The sequence below is a fragment of the Amyelois transitella genome, chromosome 12, assembly GCF_032362555.1.
Source record: "Amyelois transitella isolate CPQ chromosome 12, ilAmyTran1.1, whole genome shotgun sequence".
Lineage (NCBI taxonomy): Eukaryota > Metazoa > Arthropoda > Insecta > Lepidoptera > Pyralidae > Amyelois > Amyelois transitella.
The window spans coordinates 5,136,794-5,154,565 of NC_083515.1; the positions used below are offsets into that span (position 1 = coordinate 5,136,794).

Consider the following 17,772-nt stretch of genomic DNA (forward strand, 5'->3'; position numbering starts at 1 on the left):
ACATTCAAGAACCACACGGCAAAGAGTACAAGTAGGAACGAAAAATCTAAATACAAAATTGACTCTGGAATTTCAATACCTTTATACATATTTGAAAGGTTCTATCGATAACACCACCTTTAGTAGCGGTTGAAACCTTCATTGGAAATGTGCCACGAGTTTGGAACTACTTAGAATGTGTGTATAATTTATTACTTTCAGCTTTAGGGAGCAAATAGTGTGTGCGGGAAGTCTCATCAATCGGTTCGGTAGTTCTGGGTCGCGTTAGCACAATTTGACGCCTCATTGACGACAAGTTGTTATTTTTCTCAATTTCCATAAAGATTGGTGCCGTGTGGTTCCCGGCACCAATGAAAAAAAGAATAGGACCACTCCATCTCTTTCCCATGGATGTCGTAAAAGGCGACTAAGGGATAGGCTTACAAAATTGGGATTCTTTTTTTAGGCGATGGGCTAGCAACCTGTCACTATTTGAATCTCAATTCTATCATAAAGCCAAATAGCTGAACGTGGCCATTCAGTCTTTTCAAGACTGTTGGCTCTGTCTACCCCGCAAGGGATATAGACGTGACAATATGTATGTATGTATGTCCATAAAGATGTAGACATACATATATTACAATATTGACACTTGATAAAGCTTCAAGCTGGAGTGCAAAAAAAATATAGTGTGACAAGGTAGCCCTACTATGTTCCCTACGTTATATTCTCTTCTCGCGAAGATTGTGACTCATAAAGAGTTCTGAATAAGAGATAAAGAATACCGAATAAATATATATGTATGTATGTGTTTTAAAAATACCAAATACTCATACTAACATAGCTATGGGGCACTGAATTAGTATTTCGACGTAAAGCAATTAACCATGACATTTCCACTTCTAGTGTAAACATGTCAAAGAGGCTTGACATTTGTTTTCTTTCCATATTTATTCAAGATAATGTCCACTTCTAACTTACTTCTGAAAAAGAGGTGTTATAAATTCGTTTAGATCAATACCAATTTAAATCTTGAGATGTATCTTATTTGTAAAATTTACTCATGCACGAACCGATTCAATACATACAATCACGTCTTTACCCTTTACCGGGTTAACCTCAGGAGTAGACAAAACTCAGACTTAAAAATACTGAAAGGCCATGATCAGCTCAATAGTCAACCTGACTAGCCAATCTTCTTAAAAAACTGATCCAATGTACTTGCCTTCCCTTGATTGACTTTTGCAATCTACATGGAAAGAGAAGCAGCTGACACACACTTGCTTTTTCTTCGCTTGCAAGCCAGAATGAAAGCTTGCAGTAGATCAATGTGTACCTAATTCCTTAGTCGCCCTTGAAGACTGGAGTCCATGGGAAAGACTGGAGTAGTCCAATTCTTATGTGCCGGAAATCACACGATTTGCTTCATATTTTGATCCACCTCATGTTGGATATAAAAATAAGTTCTATCAGATACATATTTCAGAGGAAACTTTAAATTAATATTTCTAAAAACCATTAAAGCTTGTCCCACAGTATCGCCTTTCACGTTGTTTAAAAGCGGTTCAAAGTTTCGCAAACAAGAAGATTATCAGACTTCGGAATTTTCCTCTATTTATGGCACGTGGTGCCTTTGATTATTTCCGAAGATAATTAGGAGGTTACTAAAATTTTTGGGAGTAATACTTAAACATTGTTACGTTAACATTGTTTTAATTTTAGAAATTGTGTTATAAGTTAAATTAGTTTTATTAAAATTTGTGAAAATACTGCTATAAAAGTACATAAGAACTAAATAAACCAGGTCAGTTAAATGAATAAGTAAGGAAAATGTTTACTCGAATTAAGAAACTCGTAAATAAGCGACTATTTCTATTTTTGCTTTATCTTTTGACCTATACCTTCGATATCATATGAAAAGAAGAGTATTGAGAACAAGGTCTCGCTTAAGGAAAGAATGATGAAAATATAAACCAAACTTAGAGAAACAGTTGCACCTCGGAGTTCCTCCATTACCACGTGATCTCGGGTTCAAAGTCTTTTACTCAAAGTAACCCTAGATCACGTGGCAGGGAGACCATGCAAATATTGTAAAAAAATAAGAAGTCCATTTTTAGAAATTAATAAGATTCAGTCGTATTAACTGCGCTAGTCTTGTGTCCTGTTGTTGATTTAGTCCAATGGTTACAAATGATTGTAGACAATGAAATGAGTGCTAATTATGCTTGCCTAGTAAATTGTGTGCGGTTCATAGCGTTGTGTTGAATAACTATTACCAATTTATATTTCTCTCATAAATGCATAAAAATATAACATTTTTACCCCTTGCAGGATAGACAGCTTAATGATGAAATTGATATTTAGATAGTGACAAGTTGCTTCCCCTTATTAGCTTATTTAGCCTTTTTTTTGATAAACTTCTGCAGATGGAAAGCAGTTGGCATATGCTGTGTTTTTACTACCAGACCAGCATAGAAACTTCGCTACAGATATTTATAATGAAAAAGAAGGTTTAGATGTTCAGAATTTATTTTTTACGCAGACATTACTCAAGTCTAAGATGGAAAAATAGTAGCATCATAAAATCCAGATACGAAATAGATATTTATTGAAAGTACCCCTTAGAAATACATTTAGGCCACTTACTTTGGAGTCGTAAAACACTCGAGTTCTGCTTAAAATAGAAAAAGATCCTATGGGACTCGATGTAAGTACCTAATTTAAAATTTTAGTACCTACTTTCATACTAGGTGTAGGTACATAACATAAAGTCACGCCTCTTTCCGACAAGGAAGAAGTAGCAGACACTACATCTTTCCACTTGCCATGATCCCTACAATCACTTACATGTAACTCTCTCCACGTTAGATCGTCGGTTTAGAAATTAGGAATTATTATCAAAATTATAATAAATCCAAAATAATCCTATCAATAACTTTGTGTGTGCGCGCCGTTTGTTACGCTTTCAGTTCTAAACAGTTTCTTTTTATTTGATTTAGAATGTAGGTATTAAGACCGGAGGATTAAGATAAACTACATCACTAATGAAGCCGTATGTGACGGCATTTTTAGAATATAGTTTATTTTAAAGTAAAAAAATAATTCAAGTGTTAATTCAAGGAAATCAAAGCTGCCCGTTATTCTTAATTACTTTGCGTGCTTCCACCATCATAAGTTCATGCAAACTATTGCCTGCCGATACCGACCAACAGCTGTTAGACCCAGTATACCCCGCAATTATCATGGCATAGCATGGTGGTAAGATTAATATATTTCGTAATTAAAAGTAAATGCAATTCATTAACTATTACACTGTATTTTTCGGTCGAAATGACATAAACTAATTACAATAACCGAACGAATTAATAAACCGTGCAATAACTATGTATTGACAAAAATGAGATATTATCTGATTATTGCCAATGTCGCAACAATTATAGTAACGGAATCAATTTTTAAAATAGAAATTTTAAATTAAATGTGGCCGAGAAACATTCCCCTTTTTTACATACAAATCAAAATAATAGGGTGAAGATTATCTGCTGATTATCTATCATAATATATCGGTATGTTCTGTTTTGATACCCATGTTTTATTCGGCGTGACAAATACGTAAGACATGGAGGTAACATTTGTTTAGATTAACTGTAACTGTGCTTCATTTTAACAAACCAAAAATGTGCATTAACTTCTCGTTTACTAAATATTATTGCACACTGTTGACTCGGTCTAGTTCGATTAACTATACAAAACCGCATGTATCATCAAATGAGCATCAATGCACTCGTTAATTAAACTTTGATTGGTGGTTGTAATCGCATGATTATTTATTTCGAATTTAATTTATTATTGAAAGACTTACTGAAAGTTTGATAAACTGATCTTATATATCATAACATTGTCAAAAATGGATTATTATACCTATGAGTAATTTAAAACATGTAACATTATAGATGACTCTAAACCGAGTTTGCATGAAAAGATGAAGCAATCGTCGCAAGTGAAATGATGTAGCCTACCCCCTCGGGAAAGAGGTGTGATCTCTATTCTATTTTTTTTTAGGCGATGGGCTAGCAACCTGTCACTAGTTGAATCTCAATTCTATCGTTAAGCCAAATAGCTGAACGTGGCCATTCAGTCTTTTCAAGACTGTTGGCTCTGTCTACCCCGCAAGAGATATAGACGTGACGGTATATATGTATGTATGTATAAAACCTGAGCTCTGTTAAGGACGTGACACGTGAGCGATTAACTATTGTTTTTTATCGGATGCCTGCTTTGGCTTAGTTAAATGCAAAGTTAAGAAATGTACGTGCACCTTTGTAGCGAAAGTATTTAATTTCACTTGAGAATAATATCTCTTCGGAGAAATAATGCTGTAATAGTGCGCGACTTCGTCAGCATTATAAATTTTAACTTCGATATTTTATTATTCCAACGTCTTAGCTATAGTAACGCAGTTTCATGAAAATCAGTTCAGTAGTTTTTGTGTGAAAGAGGAAGAAACACCCACACTTCTTTTACAAACTTTTCAAACTTCGCATTAATAATATTAGTCGGTTCATTAACCCAGGTGAACAATGGCTACTTGCTTTATTTATCTTGTAGAGTTATTAATTCTAGAGAAAAATTTTGTATGTATGAACTTAAAGGAGAGATAGTAATTATTAAGTTTCTTAATTTTACTCTCAGTTATAATTTGGAAAAAGCTTTCAAAAATATTTTCAAGAAGAATTATATAAGTACACAAGAATTTAGCTCGTAGCGCTTTAATAGCACATGGAAGACGATTATGACCACAAAATACGAAGGGTACAGAGAGAATTCCTTTCTTCGAGAGTATTTACGGTATTTCAGTTGTAACAAGAAGCCGCTTAGTATCTCTATGAGGGAGCACCTTTGTTGGCGTACGGTAGGACAAATATATATTTAATATCATTTCACATGAGAAGGCGGTGGTATTATTTGGTGGCAAGGTTCTGTATAGGGACTGTTTTAAAGACAATTATGAGATAATGTGGGTTTAAGCATTAATGCACTTGAGATTACCCTTTAAAAGGCAATCAACGTTGATATTATTAAAGCAGTAAATAAACCCAAGTTTCTTAATTTAAAAATTTAAGAAATATTAATAACCTTTTCATGATGAGGAATTGGATTATGTTGATCACAACAATCTACTACAAGACTCACTTTCCTATGAATATCGTAAGCAACTATGAGAATTAATTAAGTGCAAGTTTCTATTAATGCTCCGCAAACCAAATATTGTGACTTTTTAGAGCGATATCCTGAATCAAGTACAGGCTATGAAATTGAGACACATGATTTCTCGAACCTTCATTTAAAAGTCGCTCAAATCCAAAACACGATCCGAGGACTTTATATCGATACTTAATTTTTTTTAAATTGTATTCTTGTTTAAGTTTTTTTGGATATTTCTCATTTAAGATATAAGTTTATAACTATTTTTAAACTGTCCATAGAGGGAGCTTAGTCATTAAAGTCTATTAAGGGAAACTATATAACGGAAAAATATGTAGCAATATTTATTTATGGTGACGGGCTAGCAACCTGTATATTATTATCTCATTTCCATCATTCAGTCATACAGCTAAACATGGCTTTGTCGTTTCCGTCGGTACTGTCACCCCATAAGGGATGGAGATGCGATATATGTGAGCATATGTATGCAATGTAAATAATAAATACATACATATAGTAAACCCTAACGCCACGCAACCAAATCTTTAGATGACGTAAATTTTTTTCGTGATTCTCAGTTACATTTTATCGACAATCGATAGTCTTGCCTTATAAATTCCTCAGAAATTTATATGGCGAGTGTAGTTAATGCTTTTGCTATTGCAAGTGGCCGAACTACATTCTGTATTCTCTTTATTTTTGATCATGGCTTGGAGTATAATGAATTTAACTGTCGGAAAAAGCCGTGTGGCCGCTACTTTGAGGCACAATCGCCTACGAATCGCCGCTTTGTGGTACATTGCACAATGCGGGCGTTATACTTTAGGAACCGTTTTATAATAATGTATGTAATATTTTATTATTAATTTTTTTGTTGCATTTAACAAAGGAAGTATGCTCTGCGTGCAGACCAAATACACAGATTGAGCTAGTCCCAGAGTAGGTTCGAGACTTGTGTTATGGGATACTAACTCAAAGATACTTACTATAATTTACAATAAATACTTAAATAAAAATATCCAAGACTTAGGCCTAGCAGAAAAATTTAAGACCTAGCCAGGGCTCCCACCTGGGACCTTTTTTTTCAGATGCAAGAATCCGACAACTGCGCCAAACAGACATTTTAACTGTCTGTGGGACACGAGCCGCCACCTCATTGCATTGTATGAATAACCGAATAAGATCTTTCTCCAAATTTGCTATATGATTTAAATTGTTCTGTAGGAGGTAGAAGACATTTTCACATATAAAATATCCAGGTCCATATATGCTGTCTATAAACGGAAATTTATTTTCAGATGTCAATGGTAACGACAAGGTGTTCCCATCTGTCAGTTACACGTTCTCCTCCTACAATTTCATTGAATCAAAATCATTAACATGATATCAAAATTCAGTGTATATCTTAAAATCTTTTATTACAACAACAATCTAAATCTCCTGAGGCAAAATTTCCTTTCAAACAAATCAGAAATAACTTTCTTCCCTAAGTGACTGATAACACAGTAACTTGACATTTTCTTTTTAAAATACTTACTAATCATTTTCACGAGAAATTTTGTTTGCAGTGTGTAAACGAAGTTCCCATGACGAAAATTCCACAGTTTATTTACACTCCCATTTTATCGCTTTAAAAATGTTTCAATTTGTGAGCTCGACAACTTGTTTAACTGATAAAATCTACTCGGATTTAATCTTATGGACTCCTGATCAGCCTCCGCATTGTCTCTCATTGATAAGCTACTCAATTTGGATAGATAGGATTTCGATCGCGTTGCAAATAAGCTTTGGTAATCTGTAGCTGTTGTTGTAGATTCTACGTATATGAACTTTTACCTTTGTGAAACCTTGTGCTTATGATAAATAAGGCAAAAAGGAAACGTTCACACATTATATCTAAATGGTCTTAACGATAAAGTTATATTACGGCGACTTTTGCATAATGTGTAGACTGTAAACACATCAAAAAACAAATAAAAGAAAAGGCGACGATAAAATTACGAAATTATATTTTGCTATGAATTATTCAAGCAATTTTGAAAATACATTTTAAGGTGGCATTTAATACGATTGCGCCACTTGGAATTTTCCCAGATTACCATTTAACGTGAAAATCTGTGCAAAAACTTTTGTGTCACTTATTACTGCTCCAAACGTCTTAAAATAATTTCCCACTTTTTTTCTTCGTGAGCACTTCGTTACGCTCTCTTTCATCTTTTAATTTCTTTCGTTTATTTTTTTATCCTTTTTACATTACGGTCCCCGGTGCCTAATGCTTCAATTACAGCGTAAAAGGAAATGCAGTAGACAAAAATTCAAATAGGAACGGTGTTGCGACGTGAATAATGATCACGGCTGAATATATAAAGCTCATCGCCATAACTAAATTGAATATATTTCTCGCATTTACCTACTTACGAACGAATTCCAATTCCGAGCGCTGAATCCGATTTATGAATAAAACGTTCAAGCCAGATTTTCCACTATCCACAGACTCACTATTGTTTTACATTTCCTGACTCCGGGTTCATTTATGTTTCAATAAAACTCTATACGAAGAAAGCGGACACAGCCAAAAGTATATATATATATATATGGTTCGACCCAGCCACTAGTTTGCTATTATAAAAAAATCACTAGTTTACAACTAAAATACTGTTATATTTTTTATGTATAAAAATTGTTTAATTATTGTTTAAAATATATAATATCAAACAAAGAAACGTACACTACCTAGTTTAGTAGTAACAACTAACTTCGCTTGCCCACAAAATATGATATTCTGGGAAAGCGTAGTCTGCAGAAAAGTTTTTATCTATTCCTTCGAGAGCATAGTACGGGCAAAATGTAAACATACCATAGACCTGACGCATTTCATATCAACACTACATAGTATGCCGCATACATAGCATCATGAGATCTAATGTAATCAGAGATAGTGTGGTCCCAGGAGAAGTAACACCGCACTAGCAAATCCATGAATACATTCGTAGGTAGGCAAGCTAGACAGTGATCTTATCTATAGGCTTTAAATTACTTTTTCCACATGGTTCGTATATTTTTGTCCTAGTATTCGATTTAAGTAAAATATATGAATTCTGAAATCAATACTTATTATTTATTATCAGTTAGGTATATGATTGAAATTATAATATAAATTTTAGTTAGTAATATTATTATTAAAGAGAATTTCTTCCAACCTAGTACTTATGCCATATATTTTCTTTCTTTAATAGTAGACAGAGCCAATAGTAACGGCGCTATTATTTATGCAATTAATGTATTTAAATATAACTGTTAAATTGATATTTTTCGCTCTGCCATTAAATTCCAACTAAATCATTAAAATTCGTATGTGAAAGAACATTTTTATAAAGTGGTGTGGAGCGTTCCGAGCGCACAGCCCCCTTTGGCGGCACTCCAATCTTTACTCACTCGTCTTCTATAAGGCACCTTCGCAGAGCGTAAATAACCAAACAACTTTAGCTATCAAATAAATTCTCTTTGAAAGTTTGTGTGTATAAAATCAAATTCCTTTTCTTTCTCATTCCATGTACAAATACCTTGAAAGTGAAACGAACATTCAAAGAACTCTGGAAATGGCAGTTCTTCACAATAAAATCTTTGTCGTTTACATCAGTAAGCACGTACAGCAATGTTAATTAATAGGAACGTAAAGTTTCATTGAAAATGTTGGAGTGTGATACAAACAGAGTGGTAAATTGATCAGGTTTATATTTATTTTTCAAGCATTTTTTTATGTTGTTTTACGTGTTGCCTATAAGAAATCGTTGATCAGTATCCACTATGATACTTTTTAGAAGAATATAGGTTCTTAACCTTCTTTACTTCAAGCCAGTATAAATAAAATGGAAGACATACGTAACGTAGTTTTAACCCCACATATTTTTTGTATAATCTGTGCTACTTAAATTCAATATCGAATACTATCCTAATTATATTTGGATAATAATTAAAATAGCATTAGTAGAACTTAATTCACTGTTCGTACTTGTGAGCCTGGATTGTCATAAAATGCCCAATCCTCTATTTCCGAGCTGGCTATCACCCGCGATGAAATCCCAAATATATTACACAATAATCCATCGAATGCATGCCAATAGCTATTCGGCATATAAATCAATGAATTTGCCGCAAACACTGTATGTATTTGCTTGATGGGATTTTATATTCCACTTTTGTGGTTAACTGTGATGGATTTCATGTTTTCAACTCCGTTGTTATATTTGACGACTACTGCAAAAACAACTTTTATTAATTGTTATAAAAGGAATGCTTTTATGTGGAAATGCCATTAAACTCCAACTCCATTTAAACGCGATAAAAATTTCATAGCGGAAATTCCATTTTATATACTAAATTTAGTTACTAAAGGGTACATTAAAATATCATTATGAGATATTTAAGTGAAATCAACAGAATTTATTAGATTGAAACAGCACTAATTAGGAAACCAATTAAACGATCAGTCAGAAATTCATTTAATTTAAATAAAGTTTTAAAAAGAGTTAGATTAATCATTCAAGTAGCTGTGAGAGTTTTTAAAATGGAGCGTTTGGCTTGACTCAAATAATCCTATTTATCTTTCCGCTTCGGTTTAATCATGAAGATTTGAAATTTAGAAGCTGAATTTCATTGGCAGGGTTTGAAATGTTGCCATTACGGGACATAATAACGTATAGTGGGATAGCGGGATTTATAGTTTCACGAGAATTACTGCTAACTTTGAATAAACCTGCGCTGCGATTTCACATAATTATGCTCATAAATATTGTGTGAATACTTTGAAAGAATGTTGGTGAAACCGACCTACTGACTATTTTATATTGTATTAAAAATACAATTAAAAAAACACATTGTACACTCATCATAAAAAAATTATGTTTTGAGTGTACAATAAATAAAAGAAATTAAATAAATACATCATTTATTAATTTCATATCATATCTTTGACGAAGCTAAGACTTTCTAAAGATGAGTATGTTTGTCGCAGTGATGGTGTTGGGCGATGGTAGCGCGCGGTGGGCGCTCCATACAGCGGCGCTGGTGGCCTGCCTGCTGGCGGGCTCGCTGGCGCCCGAGCGGCTGGAGCCCTGCGCCAGCAGCCCACTCTGCTCCTGCCGGGAAGCCCACATGTCCTGCATCGCTGTACCATTACACAGATTCCCAGGTGAATATTTTTATATTCTTTAGCCTAGTGCATACGCTGCCAGATGGCAAATCAGAATAATACTTATTAAATCGAAAAAAAAAAAACAAATACGATCATACCCCAAAATTATAGCAATGATATCAATAAATTCTTACGTTTTTTGTCTTATTTTGTTCTTTATATTAGCATCTTAGTAGTGCATCAACTAAAAATACTAAAACCAATGACTATTTTCTCTAAGTCAGTATAATATCAATGTAATGGTAATTCAACAATACGTACGCCATTTGAACAAAATAACTTTGAGGTGGGTTTGCAATGGATATTTCTACGTAATAACTTCTAAAAACTTTATGAGGTTTCGCGAGAAAATAATATGTCTATAACCAAGACCGTAAAATGTTTGAGTGTGTACTAGAGTGCTTTTAGGGGCTTCTAAAAACTCGAAATCTAATTTTACTCGAAAAAGTGGAGAGACTTGTTTTATCGGTGAAAACTGGGTACAGCGTTGTTCCCGCAGAGTAATTACAAACTGTTGTGTGTACACATCCCGTAGACTCACCGTAGTTGTCCACGCAGCCATAAAAATTCCATGGTTAACCCTCTGAAAGCTTGTTCCATTTTTTATATCCCATTTGCATATTTATATCGTACTCCGTAGTGCCGTGTGGTTCTCGGCACCAATAGAAAAAAGAATAGGACTAGTCCATCTCTTTCCCATAGATGTCGTAAAAGGAGACTAAGGGAAAGGCTCATAAAAGGATTCTTTTATGGCCATGGGCTAGCAACCTGTCACTATTTGAATCTCAATGCTATCATTAAGCCAAACAGCTGAAAGTTGCCTTGATAGGCAACTTTGAAAAGACTGATGTCTTTTCAAGATTGTCTACTCCGCAAGGGATAAATAAATAAATATATACGGGACATATTACACAGATTGAGTTAGCCTCGAAGTAAGTTCGAAACTTGTGTTACGAGATACTTACTCAACGATACTATATTTTATAATAAATACTTATATAGATAAACATCCAAGACCCAGACCAATCAGAGAGAGTTCGTTTCTCACCATGCCCTGACCGGGATTCGAACCCGAGATCTCCGGTGTCACAGCCAAGCGTATTACCGCTGCGCCACAGAGGCCGTCAAGAGGGATATAGACGTGATTATATGTATGTATATCGTTCTCGTAATTGAACACAAACGATTTTTGATATATTTATAAAAATACTACCATACATTTGTGTGTGCATAAAGCATTCCGTTAATTTACCGGAACGCACGTTTATACATATTCACTATTACAACATTTTTATTTCATAGACTTTTTTTGCACGCACTTTAACGGCACGTCGGCCTCTGAAGCTTAATAATGGTGACGTTATTAATTTAGACTCTTTCCATCAATTAACATATAATATCAATATCATCTAAATTCTACTTTATAAAAACAAAAACAATTTTTTATACTCGTACAAGTTCCTAAATGAATGATAATTATGATATTAAATTTTATAAAATCCAATAAATTAATTCATTTTGAAAATTGAAAAATACTCATAAACAACTTTCAATTTCTTGTTACAATTAATTGAATAGCTTCGATCTTTTCAAACATGATACGGTATTCCCTTCCAAAAAGTGTTCTTGAAATGAATGATAGAAAATTCAAAAAGTACATTAAAGATGAGCTTTGTAGGAAAGCCTATTACAGCACGGAGGATTATATTAATGATAAACATGTGTGGCCCGAGCTTGACATAATGGCCTCTTAAATGCTTGTGCATTTTTGACATGATGTTGACATAATTTGTACAGTGTGTACATATTTTATTTTATCTTTATTTATTTGAGGAAATATCGAATTCGTATTGAAATAACTAGTTCTACATTCATTCATGTTTTTTAATGTAGACAATGTGTATTCGTCCATGATTTAGATTTAAGAGATCTATATTTGTACATTGACGTCCGATGAAAATGCTGCAGTGTAGTTTGTTCCGCCGCTTCTTCTACACATGCGCTTTGGAAGCGGTAGTAGTTATAATTAGATTTAAGTTATGTGACGTCAATAAGTGATACCTTGTATCCAATTTTGAAAATAAATCTATTCTATTCTATTCCTTCGAATAATTCCCTTAATACGAGTTAATAAAAGAGCTCAATTTATTTGTTACAGAATGGCCACGTTTAGAGTTACAACATTTAGACATAAGTTTATCAAATCTGGAAGTGCTGACAGAAAGCGCGCTCGATGGGTTGAGGCTGCAGACTTTAGTTCTAGTAGCAAATAAATTGCATTACATCGAACTTCATTCTTTTAGGTTGGTATTTTTTACTTTTTTTTTATGCAACAGTTACACAACAGGAAAAGATAAAGAAATACTTTTAAAACTTATTCTTTTTTTTCAGTTCCATGGCTACAACGCTGGCCTCCTTAGACCTCGGTTACAACGAATTCACAGAAATACCGCAACAAGGATTGAGAGATTTAAAAGTTTTAAACTGGTTAAATCTACAGAAGTAAGAACGAGTCTTGAAACTTAATTCTATTTAAGTTTACTCAATTCAGTGCATTAAGGCATTTAATTAATATCTCGCTTTATTTTCTTTGTTCTAGTAATAACATAGCTCATCTTGGACCAGAAATACGGTGGCACCACTTGGAAGAAACACTGACGAGTTTGTCTTTAAGTAATAATCAAATAACGCAGCTGAAATCACAGTCTTTGACATCTCTGTACCGCTTAGTACAATTAGACCTTGAAGGAAACCATCTTAGGAGTATCAGCCCAGACTCCCTCCCATCAACTGTAAAAATCCTTAAGCTCTCCAATAATTTCCTATACGAATTATCCTGTGATTTATTGTTTAATCTTCCTAAGTTACAATCCTTACATGTACGACATAATTTTGTTAGATTTGATAATAATACTTCCTGTGCAAACAGTAAAAACAGGAGAATTGAAAAGTTAGATATAAGTAATAATAAAATTAACGACACTTCGGAAATTCTCTTGTTCCGGGAAGTTCAAATTAGGCAAATAATTCTAGATCTTAATGAACTTACCTTCATTCCTCGTTTGGTGTTCGCAAATAACCGAGTTGAGAAATTGTCAGTCTCGTATAATAAATTAACTTCAATCCATCGGGAGCTGTTCTTGTCATTGAAAAATTCACTGGAGCATTTGGAAGTGGAGCACAACAAATTGTCTCGCTTGCCGGACAGCTTAGGCCAGGTTGCGCGCCTCCGTCATTTGTCTCTAGCTTACAACCAGCTGGAGGAGTCGCCCCCCCTCCCCAGCCGCATCCAGACGCTCTCGCTCGCCGGCAACTTTTTAACTTCAATACCCTCCGCACTTCAAATGCTAGAGCCGGGATCCATTCGTTATCTCGACTTAAGCTACAACCGGATATCTAATTTGTTGCCAAACGAATTCCTCGACTGGTCTGCTTCCCTGGGGACTATCAACTTAAGAGGTAACAGGATAGCGCAGATTTATAAAAACGTTTTTCCTCCGACCATGCTAGTAAAGGAGATTAATTTGAGTTTTAACGATTTGTACTACATACACCCGCAATCTTTCTCTAACATAACGGGGTCGTTGCACGTTTTGGAGTCCTCCTCTACTTTATTTAGTGGATATTTTCCGTTCGAAATTGAAGGACTTGAAAATCTAAGTTTGCTTTCGTTTGATAATAATGATTTTCATATACTAAGATTATCGGATTTAACAACATTTCCTTTTTTAAAATACCTTAATTTAGACTACAATCGCATTGTAGATATAGTAATAGATGATAGTAATCAAAATGTATCGTTACCTGTAAGCAATATAAGACTTGCTTACAATTTTTTAAGCTCAATATATAGTCGCATGTTTGCATATATGACCAACTTAAGAAACTTAGATTTATCTTATAACCGAATCAATAACTTAACTAAGCACAGTTTCACAAACTTGCCCAACTTGAGATATTTATCTCTTGCGGGCAACATAATCGATTCGATGGAAGCTGAGACCTTTGCTAATTTACCGAAACTGGAAATATTGGAGCTGCAGGGAAATAACTTTACGTATTTATCACTGAATTCATTTTACAACGTCTCTCATTTGGATGTAACATTCACTCTCAATGTGAGCAGAAACCACTTAAGATTTATAGACGGAGATAATACAATTTCTGTTAATATACTAGACGGCTCCTACAACGAGTTATATGAAGTGCCAAACAACTTTTTCATAGCGGTTGAATCTTCAATTCGGCAAATTATCTTGTCCCATAACAAAATCACCCACGTGTCTAGTGAAGCTTTTGGTGATGCAATACATTTGGAGATTTTAGATTTGCACAAAAATAGTATACACACAGTCCGAAGAAAATCGTTTTCTGAACTTGTGTCGTTGCAAATATTAGACCTTTCATTCAATGTTATATCGCAACTGTCCGTAGAACAATTTTATAACTTGAACAAACTAAGATATCTTAAGTTAGATCATAATAGTATAAGATTACTTCCTAGGGACGTGTTCAAAAACACGATAATTGAACATTTAGATTTAAGTTATAATGACATATCTCTGTTTCCCGTCACAGCCCTATCTCAAATAGGTTTTACCCTGCGGTTTCTCGATCTATCTAACAACCGTATAGAATACCTAGACAGTAACATATTTCGCAATACACAATTCCTATTAAATTTAAATCTAGGCCATAACTTGCTGACGGTGTTATCAGATAACACGTTCTCCAGCGTCGGGGGACTCCGCCGCCTGGACCTCAGCTTCAACTCGATAAAGGCTAACTTCAAGGAGCTGTTTCATAACCTTCCGAACTTGAGGCATTTGAATCTTGCAAATGTAAGTTTAAAATCAGTGCCTTATCTACCTTTGACAAACTTAACTAGTCTCAATTTGACTTCAAATTACATAAACAGTTTTAAAGAGACTGATGTGAAGCGGCTAGTGAATCTTCGCCATTTAGACCTTAGTCATAATCGTCTTACCTCTTTAGTGCCAAAAATGTGGTTCCACCTAAATAATTTAAATGTTCTTGATATCTCATACAATCCTATCGTAAGAATCACGCCAAATAGTTTCAAATGGTTGAGCAACTTATCTCATTTAAATCTAAACGGACTTAAGTACTTAGACATAGTTGACCAAGATTCCTTCCGTCCCCTAATATCCTTGCGAGTTCTGCATCTTCAGTCGTGGTCTACAATAAATCATTCCACTTTCCGCATATCCAACATAACATCTTCCCTTCCCTCTCTGTATAAATTAGTAATAAACTGGGCAGATGATATCATGGATACTCAATTGCATGGAATTGACGCAAGAAATATAAGATACTTAGAAATAAGAGGAGCTAGTCTCCGTAGAATAGCCGATGATGCTTTTGAGCCGTTTACCAACAACCAAGAGATATTTATTAGGATAACAGCCACCTCCTTGTCGAAGCTGCCGACAGCATTTATGAAGCACTTGGGGCAAGTTCCGCAGTTGGGAGTCGACCTAAGTTATAATCAAATCACAACACTGAATCCGGCTATTTTCTATCCAAATTTCACAAGCTGGAGCCAAGTCGCGACGAAGTTGTTGTCAGGTACGTAATTACATCCAGTCGTAATTTCTCGAACTAAGTTAAATATTTTATTGAACTACATTTTGTTCGAAAAACTGTGTAATTTTATTATGTGCTGTTAGATATATTTTCTTTGCCTATCCATATTGAGAACACACAAGCACTACGGTAACAAATGATGATAGATGATGTTTCCCACTGTGGTTTAATCACGGTTTAATCAATCAAAATAGTTCGGTGAATAGGTAAATAAGGTCGGAACACTGACTGATCGTTACAACAGCAAAGTTCATCAATGCATATCCGTTAGTAATATTATTCCTTTGTCTGCATAACCATAATAGAGTTTCTTTATGCTTAATTGGAGCTGCTTTAAAAAAGCGCATACATTATTTCAGCATAGAATAGAATCAGATATCGTGCTCCTTTCATGAAACAATTTAAAATTGATGTCCGTCGAGCAAGCTGCGGGCAGAAGCTAGGATTTTATTAAACTTTATGGAGCCTTCCGTAATGAGTTTTAATTCTTAATAGCGATGTCAGAACTTTTCTAGGCGTATTTAATCTGGAGACTAAGTTATCTCGTTATAAAAAGGGACATTTCTGTCAGGTGGGCTGATCCTGACTGGAAACCCGCTGCGATGCGAGTGCGAGCTGGCTTGGCTGGGCGCGTGGCTGCGGCGTTGGCTGCAGGAGAACGACGCCGGCAGCGAGCTGCAGCGCGCCGTGCGGAGCGCCACCTGCAAGGACCAGCTGGGCCGGCGGGTGCCTCTGCTGCAGCTGCGAGCAGACGAAGCAGAATGCCACGCCAGCGCCCTGTCCAGCGACGCGCAACCGAACTATACCGATATAGTCTATACGCTTGTCGCTGCTCTATGGACTCTACTACTCAGATGATACCCAATAATTTATGTCGATTAAATGTGAATTTGTAGTGTTAATTTGTAAATAAGTTTTATTCACGACGTCTTTTTAGGGCATATTTACGATTCCAACAAACCGTAGTTGAATACAATTTATACACGGTACAACTTCAATTAGTTTTGTCGAAGATCTAGGTAGTGTAACTTAATGGGAGTAAGTAAATCTGTAAGATACCTATGTGTTATCGATTTAAGAAAACGATACGTTTTATATGGTCAATTTATTGGTATCTTTTTTATATTTAATTTAATATTTTAGTCCACTTCAAATTGTGAGTCGTAAGAATATTGTTTTTTATAATGTTATTTTGCGAATTTTATGTTTCATTACCTGTGTAAATACTGTACAAATATAAATATTTTTCCAAATATTCTATCTCATTTTCATTAATCTCTCAAAGACTCTTTGGTATGTTATGAACGCAACACACAAATACACAAATTCAAAGAAATTATTCGTTACGCCCTTAATTTTGAAGACTTCGTTAAACAGGGGTCTTGTGATTCAGAATTTACGTACCTATGTAGGTAAAATGTTATACGCATTGTGATTTCAGCACCAGACGTTTTCTGTAGCATCGCAGCTTAATACCCGTACACGATCTCAAAGCAAATTGTTCCACTTTGTTCTTTGTGTCGATTCCTCAATTTCTTTGTATGTCGAAAAATCGTGCAACCGGCGCGAGCAAGAGTGATATGTGAATAACTCGGTCGTAACCGCGTGCAGGCCGGATAATAAATCGCGGTTTAGTAAGGCATTCGAAATAAATCAAAACGTTAGCGATGAATACATTTAATTTCCGAACTAGCTTTGATGGCGTATCGATTCACCAGCTATTTCGGCGACCGCTAATGCTGTAGAATTAATTTAATTGGTCTGGATGGTCGCGATCGTGTGTGCCG

At 34.9% G+C, this 17,772-nt stretch overlaps 1 protein-coding gene across 1 annotated transcript; it reads left to right on the plus strand.

The window, feature by feature from the left end:
- Positions 1-10,179: 10,179 nt before the first annotated feature.
- Positions 10,180-17,138, plus strand: LOC106142423 (chaoptin). Its single transcript, XM_013344171.2, has 5 exons — positions 10,180-10,375; positions 12,537-12,681; positions 12,770-12,880; positions 12,978-15,967; positions 16,557-17,138. Exons 1-5 carry the CDS (start codon positions 10,180-10,182, stop codon positions 16,841-16,843), a joined length of 3,729 nt encoding a protein of 1,242 aa, XP_013199625.2. The 3' UTR covers positions 16,844-17,138.
- Positions 17,139-17,772: the final 634 nt, after the last annotated feature.